At 33.8% G+C, this 27,439-nt stretch overlaps 1 protein-coding gene across 6 annotated transcripts in view; it reads right to left on the bottom strand.

Moving 5' to 3' along the window:
- LOC149424099 (uncharacterized) overlaps positions 1 to 27,439 on the bottom strand; it is a 357,901-nt gene that overhangs the window by 24,249 nt on the left and 306,213 nt on the right. For all 6 annotated transcript variants that reach the window (XM_089651270.1, XM_089651272.1, XM_089651267.1 and 3 more), the window contains 4 exons: positions 16,346 to 16,465; positions 9,400 to 9,673; positions 5,506 to 5,782; positions 1,180 to 1,368 (listed from right to left, as the gene is read on the bottom strand). In XM_089651270.1, the coding sequence (XP_089507396.1) occupies positions 1,180 to 1,368; positions 5,506 to 5,782; positions 9,400 to 9,673; positions 16,346 to 16,465 (860 nt within the window). The remainder of the gene's footprint in view (positions 1 to 1,179; positions 1,369 to 5,505; positions 5,783 to 9,399; positions 9,674 to 16,345; positions 16,466 to 27,439) is intronic.

The raw sequence follows: 27,439 nt of genomic DNA, 5'->3' as shown, positions 1-27,439 counted from the left end.
TTCACAGCCGATTTTGGTAGCGGCCGATTCTTTAAATTCAGATATTTGAAGTAAATTTCGTAAAAATGTCAAACTTCCGCGTGAATACAAATTTGGCAGCCGATTTCCGTAGCGCCGGATCATTTAACTCATATTATATTCAAAGTAAATTAAGTAAAAAATACGATATTTTCAGCGTAAATTGAAATTTCGGAGCCGATTTCCGCCGCGCCGGATCTTTGCAATTCAGATATTTGAAATAAACTCATAAAAATGCGATATATTTACGCGTAAATCGAAATTTCGCAGCCGATTTCCGTCGCGGCCGATTTCCGTCGCGGCCGACCCTTAAAATTTAGATATTTATAATAAATTCGTAAAAATGCGATATATTTCCAAGTAAATAGAATTTTCTCGGCAGATTTACGTCTCGGCCGGCTTTTTAAATTCAGATATTTGAAGTATATTCGTAAAAATATGTCGTATTTCCGCATAAATTAAAATTTAGCGTTCGAATTACGTCGCAGCCTACCTTTTGAATTCAGAAATTTGGTGTAAATTCATAAAACTACGGCATATTTCCGCGTAAAACGAATTTTCTCGGCCCTTCAAACTCGGATATTCAGAATAAATTGGAAAAATACGACATTCCAGTGTAAATCGATACCGATTTACAAAATAATAATACTAATTAGGGCGATGTATAACCACGTAAAAATACATTTTTCGGCTTACACTTAAAAATACAGATTCAGATTTACGAAATTTTATGATTTATTTTTGCAAAATTCGAAGTTTTTCGAATTACACAAACAAATTTTCGTGTGCGGACATAAATAAATTTCGAATTACGAATTAAAGAATTTCGAATTAAAAAATCATTTTGTATGAAAAAAATTTTCTGTGGATATTTTTTTGGCAAAAATTTGAAATTACGCTTTTTTTCGAATTATCGGGGTTCAAATTAACGGGGTTCTACTGTATATAACTTACTGTAATTACCACGTTAAGTCATAACCATGGACAAACTTGGCTTTTAGAAACTAATAATTTATTTTTAAATTGAGAAACTACCTAATGTCACTAGTAAGTTAGTATATTAGTTCCATTGTCACTTGTCTAGCTCATTGTACGCACGCCTGGTGCCATCTGGACAAAACAGTCGGACAATGCTAATTTCTAATCGAGTGTTGAACTCACGTAGGATCTTCCCCTGGGTGTCCAGCTTGAAGGTGAGTTGATGCAGCGCGTGCGGAGGCGGGCCAGGGACGGGCGCGGGCTCCTCCTCACGCCGGATGACGCAGAGCACCGAGGGACCGTGCTCCGCCTCGCGCACCAGGCACGCGCTCAGCAGCACCTCTGCATAGAGGTCCGTGGTGCCGTCCTTGGCTGCAAATCAAATAACAATAAAAACGTTAGTTAATATTATATTAAGTTGGCTCGATTAACATATACGCCGCGTATGTACGCATGAATAAAACGTGCCCCCTACACGCATATATTTAGGCGTTCAACTTTAAAGGCTGTGTACTAGGTAAATATGTTACAAATCAGCGGATAAGTGAATCAAGAAATAGGTGGAACCTTTATCTTACTGACATTTGGAGTTAACCAGTTCAAATATTCTTAATGATGTAATGTCTGTGAATGACACTAAGGTGATAATGATTTTTACTATGCCTCACTGTTTATAATATTATAGCCATATCCTGTGTCTTGTTTATTTGTGTGTTTGAACAAAATTCGGGAGAATTAATTAACCTTTTAAGATAAGCAAATTATAAATCTGTCAACTAATAAGATAGAAGTTTAAAAAATTAGTTATGATTGTCCAAAAGAGAGCCGAGTACAAGTGATATTGTACATCAAGAAAGGTTAATCAACCGTCAATAGTTTAACCAAACACTGAGGGGTCGAGAATCGGTCTGTAATGGTCCATTAGGTTGGGTCTTGTAAGAGGAGAGTACTCATATGATGAAGTTGAACAAACTTTAAACATTTCTTCTTTGGAGAAACGTAGAAGGGACACTGATCTGATTTGCATATTTAAGATTATCAATGGTATTACAGACTCACCTGCTTTGTTGCAACTTATCCAATTCAACATCCCTTCCCGTAGACTCCGAAATAATGAATTGCTGTTCGTCAATCAACATTCTACCAATTATGGATACCATTCTCCTTTGTCTAGAATGTCGAGACTTGTCAACTCACTGTCAAGTCAAAGCATTGAATTTTGTGGTATATGCCTAAATGACTTTCGACAGTCAATACGCAATGTCTAATTTCTAATGCCCTTTTAACCATCTTCATGCTTTGACTTATTATTATCTCCCATTCTTACTTTTATATTATTATTGTCATTATTATTGTCTTCGCTCCTCATTTATATATGCTCTCCTTTCACTGTCATCTCTGTTTATAAAACTTATTCGTTTAATTAATATGTTGTTAATGGACTATTTGTCCGTAAATAAATAAATAAAATAAAATAAAAATTACACCATTGTAGAAGGGCAATTTGACGATAACATCAATGTTGACAGGGGATTCAAAGAACTGTGTCTAAGATGTTGTGGAAGAAAACACTTTTTAAATGGATTACAGTAGAACCCCGTTAATTCGAACCCCGATAATTCGAAAAAACGCGTAATTCGAAATTTTCGCCAAAAAAATTTCCGCAGAAAATTTTTTTCATACAAAATTTTTTTAAATTCGAAATTCGTTAATTCGTAATTCGAAATTTATTTTTGTCCGCGCACGAAAATTTGTTCGTGTAATTCGAAAAAAATTGATTTTTGCGAAAATAAATCATAATATTTCGTAAATCAGAATCTAAAAGTCAGCCGTGGCGGTAAAACGCCGAAAAATGTATTTTTACGTGGTTATACATCGTCCTAATTAGTATTATTATTTCGTAAATCTGAATCGATTTACACTGGAATGTCATACTTTTTCAAATTTATTTCGAATATCCGAGTTTGAAGGGCCGAGAAAATACGTTTTACGCCGATATATGTCGTAGTTTTACGAGTTTACACCAAATATCTGAATTTAAAGGGTCGACCGCGACGTAACTCGGCCGCGAAATTTCGATTTACGCGTAAATGTATCGTATATTTACGAATTTATTTCGAATATTTGAATTTAAATGGCCCGCTGCGACGGAAATCGGCTGCGAAATCTCGATTTACGCGTAAATATATCGTATTTTTACGAATATCTGAATTTTAAAGGTTCCGCCGCGACGGAAATCGGACGCGAAATTTCAATTTACGCGGAAATATATCGTATTTTTACTAACTTTACTTCGAATATCCGAGTTAAAAAATACGGCGCCACGGAAATCGGCCGAAAAATTTCGATTCACGCCGAAATATGACATATTTTTTACGAATTTACTTCAAATATCTGAACTTAAAAGGCCGGCCGCGACGAAAAACTGCCGATAAAATTCGATTTACGCGAAAATAAAATCATATTTTTGCGAATTTATTTCGAATATCTGAATTTAAAGAGCCGGCCGCGACGGAATACGGCCGCGAATTCTCGTTTTACGCGGAAATATATCGTATTTTTGCGAATTTATTTCGAATATCTGAATTTAAAGAGCCGGCCGCGAATTCTCGTTTTACGCGGAAAAATATCGTATTTTTGCGAATTTATTTCGAATATCTGAATTTAAAGAGCCGGCCGCGACGGAATACGGCCGCGAATTCTCGTTTTACGCGGAAATATATCGTATTTTTGCGAATTTATTTCGAATATCTGAATTTAAAGAGCCGGCCGCGAATTCTCGTTTTACGCGGAAATATATCGTATTTTTGCGAATTTATTTCGAATATTTTAATTTAAAGAGCCGGCCGCAAAGGAATACGGCCGCGAATTCTCGTTTAACGTGGAAATATATCGTATTTTTACGAATTTAAATTCAGATATTTGAAATAAAAGGCTGGCCGCGACGGAAAATTACCGCGAAATCTCGATTTACGCGGATATATATCGTATTTTTACGAATATCTCAATTTAAAGGGTAGGCCGCGATCGAAATCGGCAGCGAAATCTCGATTTACGCGTAAATATATAGCATTTTTACGAATTTATTGCGAATATCTGAATTTAAAGGGCCGCCGCTACGGTAATCGGCCGTGAAAATAAAGAATTAATTGGTATTAATACGAATTTACAACTAAAATACCATCCGGATTTGAAGAGGCCGCCGAGAAAGTCGATTTTCGGCGTTTTTTTTTTTCATAAAATTTCGAATTACGTGGGAATTCGTTAATTCGAAATTTGATTTTTGATGTCCCGTGGATTACGAATTAACGAGGTTCTACTGTATTAAGTTGATGAGCAAATTTCAATGGCTGAAGAAGGGGATAGGCTTTCCGGGTGAGATATATTCCAACCCTTATGTGATGAAGCAAACTACTTCTCAACAGTTGATTAATCAATAATCAGAATTAGCAAAATTAAAATTTTAAAAAAAAAATCTTATTCTAAAATTTCCTGAAACAATAAAACATTTAAAAAATTGCCTGGTCACTACGAAAACATTGTGTAGTCTGTGGTCACTATGTAAACATTGTGTAGTCTGTGGTCACTGTGTAAACATTGCGCTTATTTAGGCAACAGTGATCGACAATAATACAAAAATAACTTCTCAATAATTTCTGGAAAAAAGAGGTGTCAAATTTTTTGAAAAAATGAATCATCACCATAATCGCAACAACAAAAAACTTATTTTATGGGTTTTCTTTTATATTTTCATTTTAAATTATTATTATTGAATATATAAAAGAAAAAAACAGCAATTAAAATGGAGTTCTACAAATTAAACATATCAAAAATAAAAAAATTAAAATCATATTAGTAAATCTCATTTTAATACGCTCGGTAGTCACTTGAGGCTGGGCACTACATAACTGTTAACAGCGCAAAGAATACTAAAACAACACATATTTCTACGTAGTTACTGATATTATCAATTCCTTGTTAATAGAGTAGTGGATGCATGGAACAAACTTTCATAACATGTCATCGATTATACTAACATAAACCAATTTAAAGCTCGATTGGATTCTTGTTTGGAGAGAAGAAAGGATTATTTTTAATTTAAAACAACTCAATCAGATACAAGTTCATCAGCAGAATGCTGCCTGCTTATTAAATAATTTTTGACCGGTCAGTGGTTGAGTGGGCATAGCGCTTGGGTCTCACCCGAGCGTCGCGTGTTCGATTCCTCGGCTGGCTAAGTCCTCCATCACAACACAAGCAACATTTTCGGCTTTCTGTGGTGGTAGTAGGAGATTTTCAAACATTGTTGGGTTATTCGTAACCCGGGAATGTTTGTCTTTCTTTTAAAAAAAAAAAAAAAAAATTATTTTTATTATATTCAAAAGTATAGGCAAATTTTGGTCAAAAACATTGGGAATGGACGGCATCTGGCTGTTATTTCCAACGGCTAGTTATATTTCGGTAGACCCAAAGAGCATAATAGTAAAAGGCTTGTGTTGTGTTGTTTACCGTTGGGGTCGCCCTGGTCGGGCTTGACGAGGAGGCGCGTGCGTGCGGCCCGCAGGCGATCGGCGCGCGCCCAGCCCAGCGGCGCAGCGCCCTGCAGAATGGGCAGCAGCTTGTGGTGGTCTCCATGGTGCAGGTAGCTGTAAATGGACTGGCGGTGCAGCTCGGCACGCTCCCACCGCACAATGTCTCGGATGTTCTCCGTCACGCACTCAATGTCCCCGTCACAGTTGATCTCCAGCAACACCCAGCCCAGTGTTGTTGTGTAGTGCTTCAAAGCCTAAAAACAACAAACAAGCGCACAAAACATTATTATTTATTATTTCATTTACTACATTTCTCTCTGCTAAATATAAAAAAGGGCGGCAATTCTTAATCTAAAGGCAAATTCATTTCTGAGCGCTGTTCTCAACGTTCCAGCCAGCCATCCCTAGACTGCTCATTACATTCACTTCCCAACACCGTTCCGAGCAACAGATTCCCTTCAGTATTCCAGTAACAGTAACTGCTTTCTTTCTGGTGATCATACAGTTGTATTGTTATCTTTACATTCACTTCCCAACGCCATTCTGAGCAACAGATTTCCTTCAGTATTTCAGTAACAGTAACTTCTTTCCTTTTGGTTATCATACAATTGTATAGTTATCTTTACATTCACTTCCCGACAACGTTCCGAGCAACAGATTTCCTTCAGTATTCCAGTAAAAGTAACTACTTTCCTTCTGGTAATCAAACAGTTATATAGTTAATAAATATCTTAATAAATTATTGCTAGACTCCAGTTATTTTAATCATTATACATTTATATACAAGATTATAATAAAATGGTAAACAACAATTAAATTAAATGTAATTGAAGCAATTCAAAAGATAAACATTAGTAAGATAAGTAATTCAATTACAAATATACAAGAATGTTTATCATTTTCTATTCCTATGTAAAAAAGCATCAATAATATTTAATTAAAAACTACTGCATTCAAAAATTTCTGAAAGATGTGAAGTCACAAGACCATTTTCGTCAGAAACAATTGTATAAGAAAAGCTGGGAAGTCATATTTAAAAATTTCAAAATTTAGAAGAAACAAAAAAGGAAATCATCAAATAAGAGGATAGTCAGCGGAGCATCATTGACAAATAAGACAAGTTCTCTTCATCTTGCCTGGTTCGAGTAGGTAGTTCATTAAACTGTGTCAGATGTTTGATCAATCATCAGTTAATTTAGTTTACATGTTGAATATCACATAACATTTCATTGAAATGCACAGTATAAATAGGTTCACGTAGTACCAAGAGCCTTGAGACAGTGTCTGGAAATGCGCTGATAACTAAATATAAACTAACAAGGAAAAATGTGTCACTTCCAACGAAGGAATTATTTAGCAACGGCTTTATCGCCCACGCCAATACAAACACACACCGTACTTTGAAAGCTACAATGTTCAATTAAAGTACAGTTATTATTGGAATTGTGAATATTGTGAAACGATTAGTAGAAATAAAATAATGTCACTTTTATACTCAACTCAAACTAGTTCACATTTGTTGTGCAAGATTAGAAGAATGGCTTTATTTGTATCATTCTAGTTTTATATTCAAAAAAGTGAAGCAACTCTTACATTGACAATTGAGTCCTTTTGCAGAAAAACAGCGTTATCGAAATAACGCTGTTTTTTTTTGCAGATCCGTTCAAATTACGTGCCATATATTCAACTATATTCACAGCAAAGTCTCAACCACAAACGGTAGGTAATGCAAGGCCTATGTATGGTACCAGCCGGTAGATCGCTCTCAAGACAAGTCAGCCATTACTCAATTGAATGTGACAGTTTATGCAACCGGCACTTGGCATGTTTTCATTATTACAGTTATAAGTTTTTTTTCTGCATTGTGTTATTTGTTAATATGCGTAACATGTCGGGAAATTAAAAATTTTTGTCAACAAAATAAAAAAAATGATTTATGGAAAAATAGCGTTACTTTATCTTTTTAAAACTTCAGTTTTGTTTTCGTGAATGAATGCAAATCTTTGAAGTGGATATTAGCCCACTTCCTGCAATCAGATTGAGCTGAAATTCGGCAGATAGACTCATTGTCAATGACAATGCATTCTATCAACTTTTGGTGCTAATTATGCACGCATACCCACGCTCACACACATTATTATAAAATTGGATGACATTATATTTAATAAATAGATATTTACAGCAGTTATTATACAAAATACAAGTTGGTTCTATCCAATTGGAATTTGGCTTAAGTGTTAGCGTAGGAGTCCAGTCCCTGGGGAGTAAGGTTCAATCCTCAGTTCAACCAACAAAAATACATCTATTAGTAAAAATAGAAGTATTAAATTTAAAAAAACTTAGTGTTTTACAGGTTCATTTTTTACATATAAATTTATTTGACTTTCGATGTGTTCGATGCTCACTACAGTCAAATGAAATGTTTAACAGCCAATATATCTCAGAAACCACTTTTTCACATAACTATGACTTAATTGCAGTAATGATTACTAAACCAACAAGCTTATGCTGCACATAGACATGAGTTAAAACGCGCGAGCCAAGCCACGAATTACATGAAAGGAACGAAGCAACCGCAACCATTTTGTGCCATTTGCGGTGTTGTTTCGTTCCTTTCCCATAGATCGTAGTTCAGCTCGGCAGTTCGGCTCGCATGTTTATACGCAACCTTACAACTAAGACGGTGATAACCACCTGAAGTTTCACAAAATGGACATACCCCTGATAGCTCCGTTGAACAGTGCCAGTACAATATTGTGAAACTTCAAGGGTGAATATATATGAAGGTGAAATATAGACCAAGTATTCTAAATTACCAGTATCACGATAAAACAATTCCTAACAATTGTGTATATTTGTACCCTTTGCACATGATTTGACTAGCTATTTACGCCAACGTGACTGGCGCTCGCTCCGTTCCCGCACCAATATTGCGTTCGGTCTAGCGTGAAGTGGACACAAAAAGGTTGTGTGTATGTTGCATTTACACAATAAAGAACTTGAGTGATATCTATATCTATAGTATATATTCATATAGATCAATAAATACTGTTTCTGAATATATAAGTTTTATTATTCCACTGCAGATATGAATGGGAAATAAAACCACTTGTTTATAGAGAGCATTGTGGACATAACCTGAGCATGTCTGTATATTTATAGTATTATTATTAATTAATGAGCAGACAGCATTTTGCTGATGCACTGATATCTAATTCACAATAAGTCAATTCTTTCTTCTCTCCAAGTGAGAATTCAATAGAGCTTTAAATTAATTTATATTTTTGTAAAATCGATGGCATGTCGTAGAAGTTTGTTCCATACATTCACTACTCTATTTGTAAGGAAGTGTTTCTTGGGATTGGATGCAAAAGGTGTTTTATTCTTTTTTTAGTGTCCACGCAGATTTACATTTTTGTGTTGGTAGTGAAGATTTCAAATATGAGGCAACTACAATGTCCAGATAAAATTTTGAAAGTATCAATCAAGTCTACCCTTTTTCGTCTATCTTTTAATGTTGGTAATACTAGTTCCTTTAGTCTCTGTTCATATTGCTGGTCTCTGTGCCCTCTCTATAAGATGTTTACAGGGTGTCCAGAGGTAAAGTGCGCTAACTTCGGGAGGTGATTCTACACGACGGTAGAAGTAAAAGAGATGAATAACTTTTTTCGAAATTCCAATGTTTTAAAAGTAATTTTTAGGTGAAAAAGTTGAATTATTTGGATAGAAAAATAAAAGTTCTTCTACAAAAAATAACTAACTTTGTATGGGAAAAAACATACGAAAAAAACATTTTGAAAAAAGTTAAGTTAACTTTTTTACTTTTATTATGATCAAAATAAAATAGCATAATAGGTATGTGTTTGGTCACCTCGACAAGGGCAGAGATCTCCGAGTGGCTCTGGGGATGCGTAGAGGACACGTCTCCATGCTGCAGCGGCAGGCAAGCGGGTGGGCAGGCGGAGCAGCAGACTCCGAGGCGGCGACGCTCCAGCACCAGGCGGATCTGCGCCGCCGCCTCCTGCACGATGCCGTTCTTGTCGGGCTGCCTCACGTCTGACAGGCACGCGCCCAGCAGCTCCTCCAGCTGGTTGATGGTGTCGTTCTCCAGCTCCCGCCGCCTCTTCTCATTGTTGCACTTGTTACTGGAAACAGACAAACATTTTTTTTTTTTTATTTATTTAATATTTGTATGTTTTTTACAATAAATATACAATTTATACATATTATACAGTGTTATAAAGGTGAATAATAATAGCTTTTCCTCACCATAAAGAGACGAGGCTCTTGTGTTTGGTGAGTGAATCCTAGCTCAATTATATGGAATCATGTAAGTAAGTAAATAATATTTTTTCAAAACCAAAGGGATAAGTAAGAAATAGGCAAGATTTATCAATAATACAGTTTCAAGATTTGAAGGAAATAATAATAAGAGTAAGATATGGACTTTTATAGTAGTTTTAGGTAATTTTTTAATTTTATTTTAAATTCCTGAATATCTTCAATATTTTTTAGATATAATGGAAGGATGTTAAAATATGTTATACCTAGATAGAGATAGGTATTTTGTGTGTGCTTTGTATTGAGTTTTGGGATTTTGATAGTTTTTTGATATCTTGCTGATGAATTGAATTGTAAGTTATTTAACTGTATTTCTTTATAAATTTGTAGAATTGAATATTTTTTATATATATTGTCTATTGTGGGTACGTTGAATATTGAAAAGAGAATCTCGGTAGAAAATTTGGATGGTTTTTTCAATATTACTTTAATTATCAATCTTTGAACTATTTTAAGTGGATTTAATATATTGTTATAAGTTCCTCCCCAGCCAATAATACCATATTGTAATATAGATTGTACAATTGCATAGTACACTCTTTTTAGGTTTTCTTGTCTAAGAATATTTCTAAGTCTTATAAATATATAAATACATTTTCTAATTCTTTTGACAAGTTCACAAATTTGTTTTTTCCATTTAAAATGTTGATCTATATATATACCAAGATATTTAATTTCAGAAGTTAGACTAAGTATAGAACATTCTTGATTGCAATTAGTTCTGTTACATTTAAGTTGATGTATTATAATTTTTAATTCTGGTATTAATTTAAATTTGTTGATAGAGAATGGGATACATTTTGTTTTTTCAGTATTTAATGAGAGGAGGTTTTTATCGAACCAATTTTTTAGTATATTAATATCAGTATTTGCTAAGTTATTAACATTATTCCAATCAGTACCTTCAATTATTATGACAGTGTCATCAGCATAAGATATTATTTTTCCATTTAATCTTTGATTGAATATGTCATTTACATAAATGATAAACAGTAACGGTCCCAGGACTGTACCTTGAGGTATGCCGAAGTGACTTGTTTTTTGTTGACTAAGTACATCGTTGATTTTTACGACTTGAGGGCGTTTGAAAAGGTAGCTTTTTATCTATTCTATAGCTGTACCACTTAATTCAATATTTCTTAATTTACTTATAAGTTTGTCGTGTGATATGCTATCAAAAGCTTTTTTTAGATCTATGAAAATTCCAATGCATTTTAATGATTTATCTAATGAATTATGAACAAGACTAGTTAATTTTGCAATTGCATCCTGAGTGCTTCTACCTTCCATAAAACCGAACTGATTTTCATTAATTAATTTATTACATTTTACAAATTGGTTTATCCTTTTTTTAACTATCTTTTCAAAAATTTTTGCTATGTTCGATATTACTGATATGGGTCGGTAATTGCTAACTTCTTCTGGGTTACCAGATTTAAATATTGGAGTAATGGTAGTTTGTTTGTAGATTGATGGAAACACTCCGCTTTGGAAACTTACATTTATTATGTGTTTTAACGGTTTAGAAATTTGATTTTTAATATTTTTTAAAATATTAACTGTTATTCCATCAAAACCCGGGGCAGAACCACCTTGCATATCGTTTATAATTGATATTATTTCGTTCTCTGTGGTGACTTGGAATGTTGCTATATTATTGTCAGTATCAATACTACAGTCTGGAAATGTTATATTTGGGTCAGTATGAATGAGATTGGCAAGATTTTCCCCTACGTTCGCAAAGAAGGTGTTAAATATGTTTGCAGCTTTTGAGGGATTTTCTTTACAACATGTTTTCATGTTGTCATGAAATATAGTGGCAATGTCGTTATTCTTGTTTTTTTTCTTGTCAATTATTTCATTTATAACTGTCCACACTCTTTTACTATCATTTTCAGCCTGATTCAACTTTTGTTTATAATACTTTTGTTTTGTATTTTTTATAATATATGAAAGTTTGTTTTTATATGCTTTAAAATGATTTAGTAAATTTTTATTATTTGGTTGTTGAGTAGTTAATTTGTAAAGAGTTTGCTTATGTCGTACAGATACTACTAAACCATGAGTAATCCATGGTTTTATAGGTTTCAAGTTCGACACTTTGGATTTGGTTATTATATTATTATTTGTCGAGTCATTTATGCATTTAGATATTTTTTCTTCAAACATTTTACAACATATATTGACATCATTACATTGTAATAATTTATTCCAATTTTCTGATTCTAATTGGTGTTTTAATGTATCCATATTAAGTACTTTTTTTGAGTAATTATTTTGTTTAAATAATGGCAAAGTTGGATTGGTTAATTTATAGTTAAAAATACATGAATAATGATCAGTGATAGTTGTATGAATGACAGCTGATTTTATATTTTGGATATCAGGAATATTTGTAAAAATGTGATCTAAGCATGAGGGGCGTTGACCTTTAACATTTCTAGTATAAGAATTTATGCACGATAAATAATTGAGTTCTGCTAACATATTTAGATATGTGTCTTTATCTTTACTAGAATAGTCGTTTGCAATATTTAAATTCATATCTCCAACAATAATAGTATTTTTATTTCTAAAATTTAACAGAATATTTTTTAATTCATCTATAAATTGAGGTATTATCGATGTATGCGTACGATAAATAGCAATAATGTTATAATATTTATTTACGTCTTTAAATTCTATATTTAATATGTTAACATTACTAACATTAATTATTTCTTTAATATTGAGAACATTATACTGGTTAGAAATAAATAATCCGATACCTGAGTTTTTGTTTATTTTGTTTATTGTCGCATGGTATGTGTAGCCTGGAATAGTGTAATTGATTTCGCCTGCAGAGTGTGTCTCTGTTAACACAATCAGGCCCGGGAAAAAATTTAATTCTTTTAATGTTATAACTAATTCATCCATGTTTCGTTCTAAACTTCTAATATTTACATGAAATAGGGTAAATCCTTTTTCAGAGCAAATTAAGTTAAAATCTTTCATAGATTGACATAAATTTTCTTCAATATACATTTTTTTATCTAATGCGTTACATAAAAAATCATTCATTTTTAAGTTTTAGATTAGAGTTTAAAGAAATGAAATTTACCGTATTATTCATAGTCGATGCGCTCCCTAGCTAGTTGAAGCATTTTTTGCCGATAGAGACATTTCATGCTATCAACTCTGTGTTCTGTAGAATAATTCATAGTAAATCTTTTGTTTTGAACACAGCAATTGTTGCATGTTGGAGGTTGTTCTTTATTTTCACATTTAGACAGAATGTGCTCCTTTGTGCAATGAGGGCAAATGGGGGGCTGCGTCCTGGCGAGACATCTTTGCGCTGTGTGGCCGAACTTAAGGCAGTGGTAGCATTGAGTAAGCGGGTTACAGTCTTCTATGTATACTCTTTGGAATTTGATGTTTATTTTGTTTTTTTCTAGTAGCGTTTTTCTTAATTTACCGGTTGTTTCAATAATGTAGTTAGTGGTGTCGTTTTCTTTTCCTTCATTGTATTTGTTTTTTAGTTCCTTGATAAGCTTGATGTTGTACATACATTAACCTGTTGAAGGCTGGAGCACAAAACAGACAAAATATTAGTGGAACCTAGTTTTATTAGCCCAAATGATGAATATTTTGTTTTTCATACATTTTTCGACGCATTAAGGTCAAAATCGCATCGCAAATTATTCTAACAAGAATCATATTAAAATGTTCGCATGTTCTCCAAAGACCCATCAGCGTTCTCTGGTTAAACTATACGTTAACCAAAAAGATGAAGGATACTGTAACGCTGTCCGAAACGTTAGCTAAAGAAAGAGAAAGCGCAACATGGCATAATAGCCCAAAAATAAATCACAATAATACTTTTGGCCGTGAAAATCTAAAATCATATCGCACTATCTATAAATTGTTTTGTTTTTTTCTAAAAAAGTTACAGCTTTATTCAGAGATAAGATGAAATGTTGTATACTTGACTTCAAACAGGAAGTTCACTGTCTGCATGAGATTTCTAAAAACAACCCCTACCCCCTTTTCCCACCACTTAAACAGAATTTTGATACTTGGCTTTCAAAATAAGAGGAAAATCACTGTCTACGTCAGATTCCAATTCCAAAAACTCTGCGTAAAGCCCACCGGACTCCAGCTAGCGTTATATATTATACAAGAATTCAGAAATATTTAAAATCCATTGCACCATATTATTTATTATAGTAGTAAAATGTAGCAGTGAGTGAAATAAAAACGAGGTGTACCAATAATGATGTAAATAGATAGTAATATATTTTAGATTGCACATTTAACACTATTCATTTGTTTGCACACGCTAGAGATGCAGTGGTCTACTATCAACTTCTTCCTCCATTATTTAGTGTGATCAAACCTTCCAGAGTTAACCAACTGGCAACTGCTGATAAGAATGACTACCTCGCCTTAAGCCGCCGCATTCCCAATTTCTACCGATTTATAACAAGTTTCTCTTTAACCCTTTAAGTTTTAAGTTCCAAAAAATAGGTTATTTTTTAAGATAACATTAATTATAAAAATAGTTATTATATATAGTTATTTAATATTTTATAGGCATGAAAAAATTCACAGTGTATCTTTCAATGCAACTAAAGAATTTTTCGAGAGATTTTTGCTTTATTTAAAACGAGAAGCGTATTTTCGTAAAAGTATTTTCACTATTTTCGCTTAATTATTTTTGTTTTTTAATATAAGCGCACTCCCTCTAACATTCGTATTTATCTCCCTATATCTCCCTTCAAACCATCTTCGAACGCTTACTACGGGGCCTTAATACTCGTCCATGTTTGTAGCAGACTGCTCGACTGCAGCGGGAATTAGGTTATATATAAATATCGACTTTTGATTCTTCTGTCACTACTGCGCAATTTCTTAAAAGCTCCAATGTGAGAACAGTTTGTTTTCAATGGTTGGTTCGTCTTAATTTCACAAACAGTGAAATTAAGACGAACTGACGAGCTGACTTCAGTAAAACAAATACTATTTGGACGTAAGTTGGTCGCATATGGCACAGTGCTGTTTGGTGTGAGGGACTTTATCAAAAATCAACTCGTTAATTAAACCCGCTTAAAATAAGCACCGTGATGACGGAAACATGTAAAATCATAAACGTGTATACAGTATACAGTGCTGTTTGGTGTGAGGGACTTTATCAAAAATCAACTCGTTAATTAAACCCGCTTAAAATAAGCACCGTGATGACGGAAACATGTAAAATCATAAACGTGTATACAGTATACAGTGCTGTTTGGTGTGAGGGACTTTATCAAAAATCAACTCGTTAATTAAACCCGCTTAAAATAAGCACCGTGATGACGGAAACATGTAAAATCATAAACGTGTATAATAATAATAATATTTTGATGATTTGTATAGCATCGTTTTTGTGCCTGCATCACCTCAAGGGCACTGTATATTGGTGATATCTATGCTTACGTGCTAAGCTCGTCGAAACAAGCAAGCGAACATAAAGGGTAACTGATATACCAACCCATAGATTCAATCTGTAAATCTCTATTAGGTAATTTATAAATTTGATCATACTAAGCGTCTCGTTACAAAGTATTTTATTTACCAGTGTAGCGGTTATGTCACCGCTTCTAGGGTCATAAAATCATAACCAGACAGCATGTGTAAAACAGCCGAGACAGCAATCATTCTTACGAAACTTCGGTACCACCATACGTAGACTGCTGACTTGCATATAGGGTGATACAAACGCTCACACAATAAACCGAGTCAGCGGTCCTGCGGGTTCGAAGTCCAGACGCTACTCCAACCCGTGGCAGACGAGAACAAAGGAATCAGCAGCTATATAAGCGGTGGAGGACCTAAGTACGTCAGTCAGTCAGTCATCAATCTGCCGCCAACGATTTACTAATCTCACGAGTGACAACTGGGGGGCCCCGCGCCCCTCCGCGAAGGACATATACCCGGCTTCGCCCGTACCATCATGGACTCTATCGGGACATCATCTTAGCGCCTTGTCCGGATCGCCGTCCCTGGCAAGCGCTACTCGGATTACAAGCGCCCTGGTCCCAGCGTCTCTGACCAGCGTTTCTTCCACGCATCATGACCACCACGAGGACACGCAGCATCCTCACTGGTCACACTGCGCCCGTTCAACCGCCTATAAGGTCCGCCGCACCTTTGGCCGTCTTGTTAGCACTGGAGTGCCTGAAGACCTACGTTCTTCGCCAGTTCCTGACCTTCATCAAGTCCCGGTCACCAGCGCCCGGCGTCGACTCACTGACCCGCGCTTGACCAACACATCATCGCAGCAACCGGAGTATTCAACATCTGTCCTACATCATCTCCTCGTCACGGCAACTGACTCAATAAATGTATTATCCTGACTCTCAATAAACACCACAACAACAACATCCTTATCTTTCATTGTCTCACTACCAATTCCCATACCAGTATAAAAGGAGTGGTTGATTAATGAATGAACTTACATTTGTGATTGGGGTTTATTGTCGGACTTTTTCCTAATCTTTTTGACGGGCGCCGCGACGCTCATCTTGCCCGGTACGCCCCCCCATGAGTCCCCCAGCTGCAGCTCGCACGGGACCAGCCTGAAACACAACAAATAGCCATTTAATATACATGATCCAAACTCAATTCCCGCGAGACCATTGTCCTAATAATATCACATTATTATTATATTTTATGTCTTATTTGTATTTCTTACAATAAATATACAATTATCTACTTGTGATTTGGTGTTATATTGGAAAATAATAATAGCCTTTCCTCACCATAAAGAGACAAGGCTAGAGTGTTTAGTGAGGGAATTCTAGCTCAAAATAATAAAATCATGTAAGTAAAATAATAAAATATTGTAAATAAATAAAAAAAAATTAAAAAACGTGAGGTTTATCGACAACAGAAAAGGAGGGTTAAAAAAAAAAATAATAACTCTTATAGTAGTTTTAGATAATTTTTCAATTTAAGCTGAACTCTTGAATATTTTCGATAATTTTTAGATTTGTGAAAGGTTGTCAAAATAAGTTATTCCTAGATAGAGGTAGGTATTTTGAATATGCTTGTTGTTCAATTTTGGGACTTTAATGTTTTCGTATATATTAAATTGTAAGTAATTTAACTGTTTTTCTTTAAAAAATTGTAGAATTGAATATTTTTATACACTTTGTCTATTGCAGGTACATTGAATATTGTAAAAAGAATTTCAGTAGAAAATGTACTGGTTTTTTCAAGATTATCTTAATTCATAAAATAATTATGGCATATAACAAGGCAGAGAAGCTGTTGTTTTAAATCATCACAAAAACTCTCCAACAATTAGCTACGTAACCTTCATCATCATCATCTTCAGCTACGAAGCATTTCGAGTCGTTTTTCCATATTTTTCAATTGTTTAACGATAAAAAAGATTTAGATATTAGTATGTCCTTAGTTTTATTTCAATAATATCAATACTCGCGTGACCACGAAATATACCCACTGCAAAAAATTACTTTCTACTTTCCTAAAAATGATGTAAGCCTTGGGGGAAATATATTCCTCAAGGCCTCCTGTGTGGAGTTGTTAATGTAATAAGAAGAAAAAAAAACTAATGAATATTTTTTTTAGTGTGATATAAATTACTTGCACTTAATCATTCATTAAACTTTCTAGAACAGTATTCTTTATTTCAAAATTTATCTTTATCTCTCCATACATTTTCTTCCTTTTTATTATTATCACTCATGTATTCATCAGTTAAAGTTAAGAACCGTTCTCATCCCGGGCGAAAATACTGACATATTTATATTATAGACTTAAGTTATCATTAAATTTGTAATAACTTATCATTAAATTTGTTGTTTTTTTTCTCTCTAATTCTTTCTTATGTTTCTATAAAATAGTATTTTTTAGTTCTTCTAAGTTATTTTTATTATTACTTCATTATGATTTATACTTACATACTTATGTTACTATAAGTATTTTTTAGTTCTTTTATGTCATTGTTATTATTATTTCATGTATAACTACCACAACACGGGCATTAGCCTAGTATGGTAGTTAAAAAAAAATGTCTAAAAATGTAACTTGTAAACATTTATTAAATAATAAATAAAAAAAAATAAAAAAAGTAATAGGTACTTCAACCGGAGACCGGATAAATAATAATAAATAAATCATCAGAGTGATAATTCATCACACCTTTAAAAAGTTATATAAAGTCATGGAAAGTGATGAAACAAAAACTTTATTAACTGGGTTAAGTAGGTTAGGTTAGGTTAGGTTTAATTGTTTTTTCATCTTTTCTAATGACTTTATATCACTTTTTAAAGGTGTGTTGAATTGTCACTGTGTTGAGTTATCATGGAACCACTTTAACCATATATAATTCAATATACCTTATAACTTATATCATAGTGTACTGCGTATATCTAAATAAACGAATACATTGTTTCCTTGTGAAAAAAATAAATTATTTATACACCACGAACCTAGTTTGTTACACATTTTGACGAAATTACGGAAATACGATTTACGAGTTAGCTCAAGTGAAAAATATAAGTACTGAAAAACATACAATATAATTATAATAGACTCAGTAGTATGTGAAACTTTACGGAATAAGATTTTTCTACAATGCATATAATAATAATAATAAATGTTTTTTCATGTTTTTATTTAATAAGAAAAAATAACATTTTTATATCTAGTATAAGCCTTCAATAATTACTTGAATAATATAAATAAATCAGAAGAACGTATGCAGGGGTAGTGCAATGCAATACACATTTCTATATTTCTAATATAAGCCTAGTACTTATTCAAAAAGTGTCTCGAAACATGTAATAATTCTTATGCTAAGTATACATACGCGAGCCGAACTGCCAAACAAACTGAACCTCAACTTATGGGAAGAACCGAAGCAACCGAAAATGGCGCGAATCGCCGCTTGCAGTTGTTTCGTTCCTTTCCCGTAATTTGTGGCTCGGTTCGAGTGTATACGTACCATTAGATGTGATATAATCTGGTGAAAGATTTTAAGTAAACTAGGAAGCGATTAAAAGAATAGATAAACTTTAAAGTAATTACCAGCCCAAACTCATTTTGTAATAATTTATCCCATCACTTTGCATTTTTTTTAAAGATTTTAATCCAGCAGGACGGGGTGGATTTGCACATCTTACATGAGAATTATTACATTTCAAGAGAAAACATTTATTATAATAGTAAAGAAAAACATGAATAGTAGGTAATGATAACATAAAATAAAATATAAAGTAAATAAACATATAATTATAATAAATTAAAGTACGCGAAAAAATCAGTAGACCTATTGTATTACTAAGAAGTACCGGGAGTATCGAAAAGGCAAGGGGTATTTTTCCTTCTATCCACATGGGATCTTTATTCAGTTAGCCTGGTGAATTTATTGACCCAATTCGATAGACTAAAACAATATTCATTCGGCGGCTAAGAATAATAAACAAGGGGAATAAAAAATATAGAACAGTGCGCCCTTCGAGTCACCTCAAATACTCGCGGCGCTGAGACAAAATGTCTTTCATTACTCGAGTGCTGGTACTGTTTTAGTCAATGGACTGAGAAGTTTTTCTCTAGACTTAACGTTATTTCTATTCTTTAAAACTACATTGAAAGGGCTGAGACTTCTTACTTCCACGAGCACATCAAATAAACGAACTGAACAATTACAGGTAAGACGGTGAAACGTACCGATTTCAGAATTATAACTTCCAGGAGAATTTACGAGATTAATTTCTAGTAGACTGGTCCTCAGTTAAATACCTGATAATTATTATTGATTGGAATGATAAATTGAGATAACGTCCAAAACTGAAATGAATTAAAGATAGTGAAGTAGCTGCACGAGAAGTCACTAAAGCACTAACGAGTCAAATAATTGGATAAGATAAACTTATCTCCCAACTGGGCTAGTACTGGTAGATAGTGCTATCCAAGCTGAACGACGGGTAACGGTTAGATCCGTTTATTTTCAAATCCTATTACAAATTATTATATAATTACTTGCGGTTCTTACTTTCACGATTGCGATTACAATTTTCAATATAAAAAAATACACGAAATTTGTATCGTTAATCTAAAAAAATTCAAACAATAAAAAAAATAACGTTAAATTTTTTTTTTTAATTCTTTGACTGACAATTAAACCTACCCAGGAACTGGAGTCGACAACTCTACCAACGTCGCCGATGGCGTAGGACCGACATTTATTTCGTATATCAATCGCTGTCATTCGATTTCAGAGAAATGCGCATACTTAGACAAGTATGTACAAAGTTGATGAATGATCCGATATCAGGAAATGGGTTAATTCAAAACCTCTTAGATCAGTGAGGTTGTGATCTAGGGGGTTTTGGTTAATTTCCGCTTCCAATATTTTCATTCGTTCATTACCGAAAACAAAAGTGAAATTCAAATAGATGTATGTAGGTATTTAAAAACAGATAAAATGCAATTAGAGAAATTAATTAACCGTGCCTAAATTATTGTCTTTGCATCACTAATAATTAAAAATAACAAAGATAATATAAATTTAAATGTGTCGAAATTATTAATCTTGGAAACAATATTTATATCAAGCAATATTATTTATTAACAAAAGATTGCTTGATATAAGATTTGGTCCAAATGGCCAAATCATGCGAACATTTAACTACAGTAATTATTGTACAAACTTACGCGCATTGTTATCGACAATTACAAACACATATTTAACATAATAAAGGTAGATATTATGAGCGTATTCCGAGTAACAATACAAGCGAGGTTTACACGCCTCTACTATCAAAGCTGAAATGCTTTACGATCTATAATAACATCCACCATGTATTGTGAACATCAAATTTGAATAAGTCGACCAAACAATCGTTATTACAACAACAGCCCGTTTGATGATTTTCCAAAAGATAGCGCGAATTCGTTAACATTTTCCGAAGTAAACGAAGGCTCGAATTACGCGCGTGTATATTAATTAGGATGACTTTCAATTTGTTTACAACAACTCCATCATTTGAAATGATGAAAAGCCATCACAATATATTATGTATTTCACCAGAAACATGTTACTCTTTTTTATGTTTTGTTAGTACGTGGGAAGCGACAGATAGATAAACAATAAACTAGATGAGCCCTTTATAACATGCTATTTAACAAAATAATTGGGCTCACTTTGGGGTTGACAATAGTGTCGGACGGGATACGTTTGTGTGAGTAACGTCAAATAATAAAATGAGAAGTTGTGAATTGATAATATGAGACAAACCACAAAAATAATGAAAAATAGATCGTTCTTCAGACTTATTTTGTTGGTTCATGGGTCAGATTCATTATTAGAAAATATATTTGTTTGATAAATTATATTCGATTTTAGTAACTTCCCGCAGCGCTGGGTTTTCTCAGTTGCATTATTATGAAAAATGATTTGTGCAATGTGACTGGCAAATAGGGGATACATTCACAAGTTAAGAAGCTCCTGTGAGCATGAACATACATAGAGCATAGAGTACCTAAAAGTAATTGAAATATTAGAATGTGAAAATAGGTGATTGCAGCATTGCGAGGAATAGATATGAGTGTACTTTCTAGCCAGGCGATATTTTTTTTGTAGCCGCCATTGACTGGGAAAATACGACGAATATTTTTGTACTCTTGTGAATTATACGATTAAATAATAGGGAGGACTACCCCACCGATCATTTCCTTAATTACCTTAATTTTTCTGTCTCCGTAATATTTAAAAAAAAAAAACACTATATTCAGGTGATTTTTTGCTTATACGTATTTCCACTGCGTCCTTCAATGATCCATAAAATTCCAGTCACTCTGTATAAGGACAGAAACAATCAGCAGGTACATTTAAGACATTGAAAAACTTTGCCACATTTTTATATATTATATTATGTTACAAAATGAAGCTAATAATGTCAAGGTTCGTTCCGAATAACCTAGTGACTCGCCTACCAACAAGAGATCGTTATGACACATACAATAAATTTAAGTAACAAACAATCACGACATTTCTCCACAGGTGTAAGCAGAGCGGATTGAACATCACACGACTCTGTCGTAGCATTCCTTTCTATATCGTCTCATAAACACTGCTCAGTTAAAAATATCAATTGCATGACCATATATTTATTTATAGTTAGTGGTAGGATTAGAGATTCGGAGAAAAAAATTACAACGCCCTTGAGGTGATTTTTCATTAAAAAACAGTGCTATATAAATCATCGAAGTATTATTATTATACATTAGCACATTCCCCAGCTTAGGAATTCTCAGTAGTTGGGGAACAAGCTGAGGCATTTATTGAAATATTTACACGATAAAATGTGGTAATTGACCTAGTAAAGCGATTTGGTATGCGTTACTATAATAGTGATAGCAAAAAATCAGGTCAATCAAATAATGAGTTGACAATTATTTTTAAAAAAGTAATGACTCAGTTGCAATAATCATTTCATGAAAATCGTCATTCAAATTTTTTTAATTTATCATTGTGATGATTGCAAAGTCTGAAATGTAACAATGGCCTTGAATAAAAAATGTATTAACACTTGGATGGATAAGGGACACGAGAATAAGGCAGATCAGATCAGTATTTCAGATGTGCCTCTCGTTGGAAGCATTACATCAGAGGGTTGGTACGATTTATTCAGTTGTTCGGATCAAATGACAAATAATAAATAGTTCACGTGTTCAATTAAAACGCTTAATTATGAAATCTGGAACAAAATCATAATCACGGCCATGAATAATTTATGCGAAAACAATGGAAACAATAAAGTAATTTCCCAAATTTCGCTAGGCAAAATAAACTACGAAAATACGTTCACAACGATTAAGGTGAAAAATAAATTACAAATACGCAATCATTATTTAAATAACGTGTATATTATTACAAACCTAGCTATTTTTTTTTCATAATTAACATCTTCTGCATCATACGAGGGTTTGAACAAGCGCAAAAAGATGGCGCATTTTGCCTTATTTGTGAATTGAAGAAATATTATACTCCTCGATTTTGACAGTAGATAATATCGCAGTCTTCGATATAAAAACGAGTCCTTAGAAGGGGAAATCATACGCTAAAAAGGTGTACCTGTGTTATATTTACGATTATGATAACATTGTGTTTTTCATCATGACGAATGTAGATATAAATCGAATTATAGATATAATAGTTATAACAAATTTCTTAAAACCAACAAAATGATAAATAATTACTTAACAGCGAAAAATTGATTGAGGAAGTAGTACCTTTAACCACTTATGCAGTACATTAATGATAAAAAAAATAACTTTAAAATCTATCAGAAAAAAACACTGGCAAGACACGTACCTTACTCAACCTTTTATCACCGTGACCCAACATTAAATACACATAAGTATAAGAATATATTTTTTTATTTTTTCATGATCAGCAAGGTATACAAAAAATATATGTTCCTTCCCAGAGAAAAGGGAGTATTGCTAATTTATTAATAATAACTTCCGGTTAAAAATGGGATTGCAGGAAATACGAATGAATTAACAGTTTTCCTGATAAACTCTTAAGAAATTACTAATTATATAATCAATATGTCTGAACACATGTTGCGAAATAAAATAAATAAAAAAACACGTTTTCACGAAAATCCGAATAGGTATATCACGACGAAATGCGAAAATATTCGGATTTATGTAACACGTGTTCCGACATCGTGATAATACATTCGTAATTTACAAAAAAATTATGAGGAAACTTGTTAATAATTCATCTGCAATCCCATTTTTAACCGGATTACCAATAATTTATATAAATTCTTAATAAATTAGCAATACTCCTTTTTCTCCGTGTAAAAAGGCTATTGTTTTTTAAATAATTGGTCAAGGAAGTAATAATCCGTAATCCCTAACCTACCAACAAATTATATAAATTCGCGACCCATCAGTGATTGGGAACCTCTGGTCTAAACTATGCATGCATAATGTTTTCCCTCGTCAGTTTGGGAGGTTACACATCAATTACTTTATTTAACGCTGACGAATAATGTAAGGTTTTTGGGCATTGCGTTAAATCGACGAATCAGAAATCTTCCCAAATTATCTCGTATCTTACCATCCAAATCAAAGCGTCACCTAATTGAGAAAAATCTCGCCATCTCCTGGTCAGAGGTTAGGGCATCGAGTCGTAAGTTTGTTGTGATCGAGTCAAGTAGTTGACAACCGTTTTCCAAGTGAGATATATGAACAATAATTTGTACGTGCCCTAATTCTGTTTATCGTTCTCCGGCTGTCCCGAATAGTACCAATGGAAAAATCAGTTTGTCACGGTTCCATTTCGTAGGCAGGTGTGTAGAAATCATTTCTTAACTTTATGATGTTTGCTTTTTTATCTAAGGGTACGTATACATTTGCGAACCGTACCACGAATTACGGGATTGGAACGAATCAACTGCAAGCGGCGTTTCGCACCATTTGCGATTGCTTCGTTTCTTTCCCATAAGTTCAATTTCAGTTCGGCAGTTCGGTTCGCGGATGTATACGTAGCATCATACTTCATTTTAATTTACACGTTCTGTGAAAATAAACTAATTATTGTGATAGAATGCAGAATAATTTCAAATTAAGATGGGTAAATAGACAGATTGACCCATTTGTTGCATTGTCAATTGGCTTTTAACAAAATTTAGCATCAAAAGAATGAAACTCAGTGAAGTTGGCGATTGGATGTTCTCGATAAACATGTTCCTTGCGTGTACGAAATTAATCGTGCGTCAGAGAATCGAGCCGTATGTAGAGATGAATATTTTAATCAAATTTACACTAAAGAAATTGGCGTGAAGTAGTCATTATTATCAGCCGAACATGAGATAAGCAATTGTTTTAAAAGAAATTCATTTCTAACGCAAATATATTTTTATTATCTGCCCAGTGATAAGGTGACAACAAGAAGACAATAAATATAACTGAAACATAATAATATTATTTTATGAAAACTTTTGAGTTTTTTTCTTTGGGGTAATTTCTTCCAAGAAACCCAAATTTACAGAAGAAATAAAACTTACTAACTACGTAACTTTTTCCGCAATGTGAATCTTGGGTTTTATAAGTGTGGGGATGAGGTAGTGAAAACCGTTGTGATGGAGATAGATAACTCGGTAATACGCTGTGGAAAATACCATTTTAGATTTGATATAGGTACTTATACGATATATTTTTAGACTTGATCTGTTTGCAAGGACACACCTCACGCCATAGGGCAGTGAATTCCAAGGACATAAGTTAAACTTCAAAGAATCAAATTTCTTCATTTGCAATATTTTTACAAACGTGCGTTCTACGTTGTGGAAGATGTGAAATATGTGGCGTGTTTTATAAAGGTTGGAAAATAAATTAAACTCGAGAAAAACCAACATTTTCATCGTAAGAATCATTTCATCAGAGATCGTGTGACGAATTGAAAATATCGGGCACTTAAAGGTCGCTTCCAAAATTGGTTGAAGAATACAAGATTGGTATCAGGATGCCTTTGTCCACTCCTTACTAACCGAACATAGTTGACGCCAAGCTGTGGTGAATATTACACATGAGATCCCCGAGGCGTATGTGTGGTAAAACCATGTATGATCGTGTGAGAAATGTGGAGATCCGCAAAGAATGCAAGGCTGATGTAAGCGTAAAGAGTAAGATTAGGAAAAGGGCGCTTAGATGGTTTGGGCATGTAGAGCGAATGAACGAAGAAAGGAGTGTAAAGAGAATATATGACGAAAATGTGAATGGTAGCAGAAGTCGGGGACGCCCGAGGAAGACATGGAACGATCAAATGAAGCAGATACTTGAGTCGGACCATGTCAAGAGCCAGAATAATATAAGAGTGTGTATGAATGTGAATGAGGCAAGGAGTGTGTGTCAAGACCGAGTTGTTTGGCGGTTCGTCCTCTCTGCCTATTCCTGAGGGGAAACGGCGTGATGGTTTGTTATTAGAATTACAAATAATAATTAAGAATGAAGCTTTTTCTTTTTAAAGGGGCATCTAATTTAACTCCTTTTAAATTTAATGCACCTGCGAAACAATGTATAACTACTAAACCCGTTCTGCATTGCTTTTTTCTAATGGAGGTGAATTTAAACAATTATAATAAAAAACTTCCAACATATGACTTTTTTCGACTTATTTAATTTAGCCGGGATGTGTTAGCATTTACCCACACTGAAATTAACAAAATAAAAATGAATCGCAAAGGGATTAGTGATGTTCCCTTTTGACTGTTAAAGTAAATATCGGTGTTAGTGAGGCTCAATTTAGCCAAGGCAATCTAAAGCAATAACGCCTAGATCTATTTAAATATCCGGATCAGGTCTGGTGTGTCAAGGTGGACTCGTATGTGCTACGCCTGTTATATACTTCTACTAGTAGTAGGTACTGTGTAGTAACAGCTGAGTACAGCCACAGTAGAGTACAGTGCAGCGAGCATGTCCTGAATTAGCATGGGGGCATTATCGCTGTGACAAGCAAACACTGGCAATTCAACCAACACTGCCTATTCTCGTGCTAATACCAAATAGCAGCCCAAACTGATTGAATGGCCATACTTCTATTGTGACGTGTGAACAGAGTCCGCAGCTGTATCGATCATTGTACACTTCGATTTGATTATAATATATAATATTACTATAGCCTACCTGGCTGTGTTTGGCAGAACCAGAATATAATGGCGACTGTTGGAATTGCATCTGCACGCACTTCAAATTATTGGTAATCCGTTTAAAATGAGATTGTAGGACGTTTCCTATTAAACTTTAAGTACATTACTAATGTATCGGAACACGTGTCACACCTACCAGGTAAGTATTGTACTGTATATTTTCTCCATAAATAGTTAAGTAATAACACTGTAGAAATGTATTATAAGTTTGTACAGCGCCCTTGAGGTGTTTTTGCACAAAAACGGCGCTATAAAAGTCATCCAGGTATTATTATTATTATGCACCTGCATTTGTCATGATAATATACAATGACGAAATGCGAAAATATTAGAATTTTTATGAAAACGTGTTCCGACAACACGATAACAAAGTTTATTAGGAAACCTACCAATTCATTCGTTAATGGCCTGCAATCCCGTTTTTAACCGTATTACGAATAATTTGAAGAGAAGATATCTTAAGGTTTTCTCCGTGTTAATTGTGTCATTTGATGTTAAATTTTTGAATTCTTTAGTTAGAATTTAAATTCTTGTAGCTATATTCTGAAAAATGAAATACATTCGCTAACTTCGGGAACCTTGCAATCCCAAGTAAGTACTAGCAAGCATCAGAATGACTCAGATCTGATATATTGTGGATGATTAACAATTCAATAGCATGTTAGATCGTGTTGTTTTCTTGGGAATAAAATAGGCGATTTGTCTTACATTTAATGAAATGCAAAAGAAGTAGCGACATAAAAACAAGCTCCCGACGGAAAACGATAAGAAACGTTTCGAACGAAGGCGCACAGTGTGAGGATTGCCTTGATGAAAGCCTGTTGTTGAACTCCGGCTGTTTATTGCACCATGAGA

Source organism: Hesperophylax consimilis, chromosome 4 (genome assembly GCF_061612785.1).
Source record: "Hesperophylax consimilis isolate HC1 chromosome 4, BYU_Hcon_1.0, whole genome shotgun sequence".
In the NCBI taxonomy this organism is placed as follows: Eukaryota; Metazoa; Arthropoda; class Insecta; order Trichoptera; family Limnephilidae; genus Hesperophylax; species Hesperophylax consimilis.
Note: the sequence above shows the minus strand (reverse complement) of the source record. Positions and strands in the feature narration are given on the sequence as shown.